We start from the raw sequence: 9,606 nt of genomic DNA on the forward strand, positions 1-9,606 counted from the left end.
CGTTAGCGATTGCAAACGTCTACCACACTGTCTCCCCCCCTCCCTCCCCGTTGCCGTATACACGTTAGCGATTGCAAAGGTCTACCACACTGTCTCCCTCCCTCCCTTTATACCTCTCTCCCTCCCTCTCCCTCTCCCTCTCTGCCCTTTTCTTTTCGATTCTCGTAAGAAGCTCGCATTCAATTTGTCTCAGTTTCTTTGATCAATCACCCAATTCCCGTTCCTCTCTTTAAAAAAGTCTCAAACTTCGTGGGTTTCGCTCGATTCTGATCTCCAGGTTCAACTCTCAAGATTTTGGCATTCTTTTCGAATTCTTCTGAATTTTCAGCATCATTGATCATTTTCTGAAATGGGTTTTGGAGATTTTTGGATTCTTCATTGAATCTGATGAAAAGGGTCTATTTTTAGGACATTTTGAGCATTTTCTCTTAGCTTAGCTTGTTTGGGAATCTGGGTTTTTATGTTCATTTAGAGGAATAGGCATATCAGAGGTTTTTGGGATTTTTCTCTTTTCATAGTTTAGTATTTTAGAAAGTTTTAAGCTTGTTCTGGGCTCTTATGCTGATTTAGAGACATGGGAGGTTTTTGGGTTTTATAGAGTTTTTGTTTTGTTCTTGCATTGGAGGTTGTTGGGTGGTATTAAGATGAAGAGGTTAAAGATTGAACCTTCTAGTACTAGGAGGTGCAAGCTGTCGCATATGTTTTTGGGTGTAGGAGCAATATACTTGGTGTTTTTAGCATTCAAGTTTCCACATTTTTTAGAGATTGCATCAATGTTGAGTGTGGATGATAGTTATGCTGGATTGGATTCGTCATCGATGGTAAAAGATGTTGAAGACTCCGATTTAAGCAAACCATCTTTTAGTTCTGTTTATAAGGATGCTTTCCACCGGAAATTAGAGGATAATCAAAACCAGAATGCTCCGATGATGCCCAGTAAGGAACCTTTGGAAGATGAAAAGGGAGGGTCTAAAACTATAAAGCCACTTCAATATCGTTATGGAAGAATAACAGGAGAAATTATGAGGCGAAGGAATGCAACTATGAAATTATCATCACTTGAGAGGATGACAGATGAAGCATGGCGGCTTGGGTTGAAGGCATGGGAAGAAGTGGAAAAGTATGATGGAGAGGAGATTGGACAGAGTTTGTTATATGAGGGGAAGATTGAGTCTTGTCCTTTGTGGGTATCTATGAGTGGAGAGGAGTTGGCTGGAGGGGATAAGATGATGTTTCTACCATGTGGTTTAGCTGCTGGGTCTTCTATAACCATTGTGGGAACACCCCATCATGCACACCAGGAGTATGTGCCCCAGCTTGCAAGGTTGAGGAATGGTAATGGTATTGTTATGGTTTCACAGTTCATGATTGAGCTTCAGGGTTTAAAGTCAGTGGAGGGAGAGGATCCACCAAAAATTCTACATTTAAATCCTCGATTGAGAGGAGATTGGAGTCAGCATCCAGTCATTGAGCATAATACCTGCTATAGGATGCAATGGGGGACAGCTCAAAGGTGCGATGGTTTGCCATCCAAGAAAGATGAGGATATGCTGGGTAAGATTTAACTTGTTTCTTAATTGTGTTAATTAACTTGTTTTCCTTGTTTGCTTATGTATGTTAAGTCAAATGCAACTTGGAAAGATAATTATTGAGTGTATACATGTATTAAAGGAAGAATTTATTTTCTCCTTTTCATGGGTGCCAAAACCACAAATAGCATTCCCCATTATATTCTGGAAATTAAGTAGATGTAAAGAATTTTCCCAAGTTGGATTTAAATTCACCTTGTGACGGGCTGGGGGCAACGAAGCATGGCTTCACATATAAGCATTGAAGAATTCAAGAAATGACTTGAGGTATTTGAATGAGGCTCAAGTCCCAGGAATTGATGTTTTAAAGTTTTGCATATTCTCTAGACACTTTTCTTCACACCAGCTGGTGTGTGAGGTGAGAGAGATATAGTTGTTTTTTTTATACAATTCAATTAGAAATGGGGACTAAAGCTAAAACTACTTATGGCACTCTATTCTAAACAATTAAATTGTAAGTTTTTCTAATTTATATGTTTGACAGTTGATGAACATGTGAGGTGTGAGAAATGGATGCGGGATGATAATGTAGATTCAAAAGAGTCCAAGACAGCCTCATGGTTCAAGAGATTTATAGGGCGTGAACAGAAACCTGAAGTAACATGGCCATTTCCTTTTGTGGAGGGCGGATTGTTTATCCTGACCTTGCGTGCTGGTGTTGATGGATACCATATTACTGTTGGGGGGCGGCATGTGACCTCATTTCCATATCGTCCGGTATGTTGATATAGATGAGAAAAAAAGTGATTGTTATACCCTATGACAGTTTTTTCTTGATTCTCTAACTCAAATGGTGAACCTTGGCCTTCTGGATTTGGGACAGATATCTGCACATCTGATGCTCAATGGTCTTTCTAGTGGTTCCATCCACTCACTATGGAAAAACAGTACTTTGAAATTGTTTGTGTGATTTGCATTTTTTTCTATGAATATTTCCATGCACTAAGCTTATCACTGTTTGCCATCATTTTAAGTCTGTGATTCCTTTTCTTGACCCTTTGCTTTCTACTGGATTTCGTTGGTGGTCTATCTGTAGATTTTTGAGGTTCCTGTTCTTAACAGTCATGTTCGATACAGTGGTATTATGTTTTGTTTAAGTACATATTCAAACAGAGTTCAATTCTTTTCTATTAAAATTAAACTCAAAATACTTTCCTAAAATTTTTTCTGTGCCTTTAGGGATTTACCCTTGAAGATGCAACAGGATTAGCAATCAAAGGAGACGTAGATGTTCATTCAGTTTTTGCAACTTCTCTTCCCAGCTCTCATCCAAGCTTCTCTCCTCAGCGAGTATTGGAAATGTCAGAGAAGTGGAAAGCTCATCCTTTACCAAAGAGTCCCATTCGACTTTTTATTGGGATCCTATCAGCTACAAATCACTTTGCGGAACGCATGGCAGTTAGAAAAACTTGGATGCAATCATCTGTAATCAAGTCTTCAAATGTAGTTGCTCGTTTCTTTGTTGCACTGGTAAGATCTTCACATTGATTTATTTATTTTGAAGGAGTGTTTAACTGTATCAACAGTCACTTAATTATTCCATGATTTCAGAAAGATTCCTCAACCATCAAATTTTCTAATTTATTATTTCAACTTCAAAAGTGGAGTGCGTGGTCTTTTTATCCAATTGCTGTTTCTGCTTGCTAACATTTTTTTTTTTAAATATCATTCAAAAAGTAAATTGAAAAAAATACACATGCTAGTAGTTGTTTGGCTGCATCAGAAAAAAGTTATTGGAAAGTTGGGATTCAAGCACCGCATTAAAATCTCAAAGAAAATTGAAATTGCACTAATAGATTTTGAAATTGAGCAATAGTTGAGGTACCACTGACACATTTAGCAGCCTTACCCCCCCTTTTCCTCACTGATGATTAAAGCACTCAAAATAACTTTACAAGTCAAGAGAACTTGGATGCTAGGATCAATCTCTATTGTTACCCTTCAACCTCTGCAGATGGAGCCACAGGCTAGGGCAGTGTTGGTTAAAGTCTTAGGTTAAAATTTTGCCTTGCAAAGAAACTTTGTGTGGTGACACTCACATGAATACCCTTGATATGCAGCATATGCATGTGAGGTTTGCTCAATTTATGCACCCTTTCTATTTTTTTTTTGGAGGAAATGCTTTGGAGTATTCTTATTCCTTCTTATCCCAAAATTATGATCCATTATTCCCTGATTTATGTCCATGGTCAAAAGTTAAGAGGGGTGGTTATTCTGCAAGTTGTCATTTTGCCTTTCTATCAAGTACATATTATGTGTTTAGGGCTCATTGTGCATAAGTGAGCCTGTATGTGCGTCTCAGTTGTTGTATTATTTTATCATCTTAATGTAATATGGTGCATTCTATAAGATGTTCTGTTGCTTTGGAACAGAGGAAGTGGCATTATGTTTTTTTACTATTCATTTTTCTTTTTTGCCATTCTTCTTAGCTACCATTTTTATAACATTCACACTCTAATTTATCTTTGTACTCATTTACGAAATCACAGAATCCAAGGAAGGAGGTGAATGCAGTGCTAAAAAGAGAGGCAGCCTACTTTGGTGATATTGTGATTTTGCCATTTATGGATCGCTATGAGCTTGTGGTTCTCAAAACTATTGCTATTTGTGAGTTTGGGGTAAGTCTATACTTTAATCATTGGTCATCTTTCATTGAATCTTTTAAATAGGATATCTGTGACTGTGTACTTAATGATATCTCCTGAATCTAGTTGTTTTGGTATCTCTGAATATGCTGAATACAGGTTCAGAATGTCTCAGCTGCATACATAATGAAATGTGATGATGATACATTTGTTAGGGTGGACACAGTCTTGAAAGAAATTGATCGTACCTCTCCCAACAAGTCTCTTTATATGGGCAATCTCAATCTCTTACATCGTCCTCTAAGAAATGGAAAATGGGCAGTTACTTTTGAGGTATGTAAGTTTTAATGCATTTGTGGGAATTCTGATTTAGTAAAATCCCTTGCAACACTGTCTTTGCTCTTACTAATTCAATTGTCTTGTTCCCTTTTCTCTTAAAATAGCATACAAAAAGGAAAAAAAATAAAATAAGAAAGGCTGGGTAAAAGGAATAATAGGGCAATTATTAGAATCTCTGCAAAATATACATCTCAGCAATCTCTTCTGGAATCACATAAGTCACCTGGGGTTGGCCTGAACATCATGAAAAGAAGCTGAAAAAGTTTTAATTGTTTATCAAGCTGTGGCACCATTCTCTGTTGCACTAGAAGCAACGTTGGTGATACTGGTCATGGAACTTTTGCATTATCCGAATGAGGTGTCTCTTCCCACAGTACTTGCAAGAGTTGCCTAACTGTCTTCCTTTTTACCCCTTTCCCTTGTAATTTTTTTACCGCATTTGATATTTCATGGAATGGAATGGATGTTGGTCAAGGAACTTGTTCAAGGCATAGAATGGCATAAGACAGCTTTGAGAAGGCTGTTTGTGCTTGTTGGCTCCCTATGATAAGGGTTTTCCCTTTGTTAGTTAAAGAATTAAAACATCATTCCTAACCTGCTATCAGAGTCATCATCCTTAAAGGTGCTGCTTTTTTGTGATTTTAGTTTTTAGGGACCGGGGGACCATTTTTTAGTTGAGCTCCTTTAATGAATCAGATAGTCCTGAACATCTTACACATTCTAGTTCAAAATGGACAAGGAACTAATCTAGATATGGTTAGCTCTGTTGCTACACAAATGAATTCAAAATTTCAATTTCTCTCTCTTGATAAATAGAATCTGAATGATAAAATTGTTTTTCTATGTTCACTTCTTGGATTTGAAGGTTACTTGCCTAAATGTAACAGGAATGGCCTGAAGAAGTATATCCTCCTTACGCCAATGGACCTGGATATGTAATTTCTACTGATATTGCTAAATTTGTCATTGCTCAACATGGCAAACGAAGCCTCAGGGTTAGTGATATTTAATCTTATCTAATACCTCCCTCAGTTGAAGGATGCACTCTTTCCCTCTCTGCCCCCCTTTCTGTTAGCATTTCTTTGACAACTACCTTTCCTATCAGCTTGTAGTTTGTACATGAAAATATTGTTAACCTCTCATTGCAGCTCTTTAAGATGGAAGATGTTAGCATGGGAATGTGGGTTGAACAATTTAACAGTTCCACCCCTGTTCAGTACTCCCACAATTGGAAATTCTGTCAATACGGATGCTTGGAGAACTATTATACTGCACATTACCAATCACCAAGGCAGATGATCTGTCTGTGGGACAAGTTGGCGAGAGGTCGGGCACAATGTTGCAGCTTTAGATGATAGATATATTATCAGATGTCTCCAAGGATCCGTTAGATGATGGCAGCAGCTTTACTACCTTTTGTTCGTTTAAATGGGCTGTAGAGATGGCTGTTTTTTAATTTGCAGCCTTGATTTTGGAAGAACAGACTGTTTTCTTATTGTAATTGAAATGGCTTATAGCGAAGGCTAAAACATTTTGGCTTCAACTAAAAGCTGGAGAAATTGTATATACCCTATCTTTCTATGTCAAGTATCGATTCAGTTGATGCAGAAGTGAGAAAATCCGTTCAGCTTGTTACATTCGGATGTTGCAAATAGGTTCGCAAAGGTTCAAAGCGGATATCAGCAATGGAAAGTTCAACCCGGTATCATCAATATCCGATTGAAACTTCTACCCATTTTTTGAACCGAAATAATGGTAAATGGTAATTTCATTTTATTGAGACAAATGGGCCTATTACAATCCCAAAGGGCCCAATTTTATTCTTTCTAAGAAACAGCCCAAACATATTTGCTAGTCTACCTTTAATAAAGGGTTTAATGGCAACGTTTTGCCCTAAACCATTAGGATTGTGGCACTTTGAAGTTTGTATTTTTATTTGATCCATGTTTGTTCGTGTATAAATACCTGAAGAAGATTTTTGGTAAGGACAAGCACTGAAAGAAAAAAAAGATATATCGCCATAAAAAACGAACATTATTCTCTGTATTTATATTTCATTTCCCCAATCAATCTTGCTAACTTAAAAGCATTCTAGAATCTCCTACGCTACTAGCAGAACATTAAGAATCTCTAAGCCTAGTGCATGCTCACGAGGCCCGCTGAATCTACTATGAAGAAAGCAATCGAGGATTCCTCGTTCTAGAATCTCCTACGCTACTAGCAGAAGATTAAGAATCTCTAAGCCTAATGCATGCTCACGAGGCCCGCTGAATCTACAATGAAGAAAGCGATCGAGGATTCCTTGAAGCTTATTTTTGGCTTCGTCAGTCCTTAATTTATTTATACGTTGTTAAATCTTAATTTATATCTTATATGTATCCCGTTTTGTCATTCCATTTGATTTTATCATTTTTATAGACCAAAAAAATCATTTTAAAAAAGACTCAGTTTTTAGTATATACTAATAAAAATTCAATCTAGTTTCATATTTATTAGGTATGTTCTATAGAATTTGATACACAAAATATCACATAAAATCATTCAAGAAATTGTACAGACTGAGAAATTAAGAGCAAGTAATATTAAGTAATTCGATAGCATTAGTTAATTACTTACACTGCTTATGGAGGCCAAGATGAGCCATAAGAACGGCCACCAAAATGAGTAGCTCTCCTCCTCCTTGAAGTGATCGAGCATGCTCTTTCCATCCACATTGAATCGCAGCATAAGTTAGCATCTCTACCAGAACTTCACTTATCATTTCCCATTGCTGTTCACTCTGCAGCAAGTTCAATGACTTGGCAAGCTCGACATCGTCAGATAGTGCTGGCCCTTCCGAGTTTTGACCGATTTGCTTGCACTTTGGTTCGCCCAACTCTTTGGGTAGCATAAACGGCAAATCAATCCATAGATACATCATGTAACGAGATAAAGATCTGCTCATTTTACAATGAATTGAATCCTGGCCGACGCAAGTATTAACAGCAATGTGCCATATGAGGAAGCTTTCATGAAAGTCTTTATTATGATCCACGGACCATCCAAATTTTTCATGGCAATCCTTACTTCTGAGGGCATGACAACCTCTCTCTTCCAATATCTTATATGGAGATAATGGGAAATTGCATCTTGAACGGATATCTAAGACACGTTTGAAGATCAATTCCTTTAAATCATCACCAACAATCTCCCAGCTCTGAATGTTTCCGGTTCTAAAGAGTTTTGGGAGGTGTTTACATGGGCTTTCTCTAGAATTTTTTGGCTCATATTGGGCTATAGATGCTTTCCACCTTTTGTTATTGCTAAAAAACGATAGCAACCGAGAAGAACAAATAACTCGACAAATAGAATCCGCCAGTGGCTGCCTTTGATCGCTAAGCCAAAGCATACCCCAATCTGAGAAAAGCATCAAAATAACCAAGTAGATCTCCAGAACTGTAGCTCCGACCAGCAACAAGTATGATACAATAATATCAATTTTGGAATAGGTATGCGAGTTTCTGGTCATTGATGAGAATGCTACTAATGCAGAGACAGAGGACAGAAAGGTGATGAAGCGGAGAATGATGCGTGGTCTCGGACAAATGGTTGTCATCACCTTGGTGAAGAGTACATCGAACATGAACCCCAACTCAACTTCTAACCATTTGAATGCTCCAGCAGCATCCTTGCTCTGCAAGATACCGTAGCTGATCCTATGAACAGGAAATGGAACGGTGTAATCAGCAAATAGTACCTTCAATGTTTGGAATAAGAAACAAGCTTCATGGAACTTTTTGACCTCTGATATTATATTATTAATGCCTGAAATTTTATCAATGCCTTCTGTGCCCAAAATGTCATTAATGCGAGCCACGTTCTCTTCTCTGCTCAAAATTTTATCAATCTGATCCATGACCCCTTCTGTGCCCAACATTTCAACAATGCCCTGTTCCGTGACAAAAATATCACTAGCGCCTCGTGTTAGGAGATCCAAACATTCAAATACACACATATTTACATGGTTCGGCAACTTGTTTATTCCACAAAGCTACTGGTTTGTATTAATCAAGCTCAATATAATACAAACAATAAAACAAGGAGAAGGAAAAATAACTTCTCTACTCAACTCAACTCTCACCCTTAGTTCTCTCTATTTCGTGCTCTATCTCAGCTATCAATGCACCCTCTATTTATAGCTGAGGAGGGAGACAATTGTTCAACAATGGTGGGCAAGTTAGGCACCCACCATTTGACTATATCCATGTCAATCATGGCTGCCACCGGTCATTTGTGTCCACACACATAACAATCTCCCACTTGGACACAAATGGTGTTAGGTCTGTCTTTTAATCTTCAAGACCAACTGAAGCTTTACACAACTTCAGTTTATCGAGAGTAACTCCTTTGGTTAACATGTCGGCTGGATTCTTGCTTCCACAGATCTTTTCAAGTAACAGTTGTTCATCGTCGAGCAATTGCCTGATGAAGTGATATTTGATCTGTATGTGCTTTGTTCTGGAGTGAAATGCTGGATTCTTGGCAAGGAAGATTGCACTCTGACTGTCACTATACAAAGTACCTTTTCCATGCATCTTGCCCAATTCTTGCAGGAAACTCAATGCCTTCTGTGCCCAAAATGTCATTAATGCGAGCCACGTTCTCTTCTCTGCTCAAAATTTTATCAACCTGATCCATGACCCCTTCTGTGCCCAACATTTCAACAATGCGCCTCGTGCCCAACATTTCAACAATGCCCTGTTCCGTGACAAAAATATCACTAGGGCCTCGTTGGGTGCTCCCTTCTATGCCCAACATTTGCTTAAGGTGATCTATGCCCAGTTCCGTGATCAAAATTTCATAAAGTTGAGGCAAAATATCATCCGACTTTTGGTGGCGCAAAATTTCCGGATATATTTGCCTTCGTACATGCATGCCTGCTTCGTTTGCTGAGTCCATCAACTTGCTGGAGCTTGCGAACCAGAGGACCCAAATCACTACATATATTAGCGGATCCTTGCTCCACCATGTTGGGAATTCCAACCGGTGATGTACTGATATTTGCTCATAGGAGGCCAAGCACACTGACACAATATTTAACGTGGTTCGGCAAA

The 9,606-nt window shown here is 38.3% G+C and overlaps 1 protein-coding gene across 1 annotated transcript; it reads left to right on the forward strand.

Annotated features, from left to right (window-relative positions):
- Positions 1-249: 249 nt before the first annotated feature.
- On the forward strand, positions 250-6,123 carry LOC105109278 (probable beta-1,3-galactosyltransferase 20). The gene is made up of 7 exons (XM_011003925.1): positions 250-1,554; positions 2,074-2,306; positions 2,769-3,059; positions 4,079-4,207; positions 4,334-4,507; positions 5,401-5,508; positions 5,662-6,123. The coding sequence occupies exons 1-7, from the start codon at positions 645-647 to the stop codon at positions 5,866-5,868; spliced, it is 2,052 nt and encodes a 683-aa protein (XP_011002227.1). The 5' UTR covers positions 250-644; the 3' UTR covers positions 5,869-6,123.
- Positions 6,124-9,606: the final 3,483 nt, after the last annotated feature.

Source organism: Populus euphratica, unplaced genomic scaffold (genome assembly GCF_000495115.2).
Source record: "Populus euphratica unplaced genomic scaffold, PopEup_1.0 scaffold287.1, whole genome shotgun sequence".
NCBI lineage: Eukaryota > Viridiplantae > Streptophyta > Magnoliopsida > Malpighiales > Salicaceae > Populus > Populus euphratica.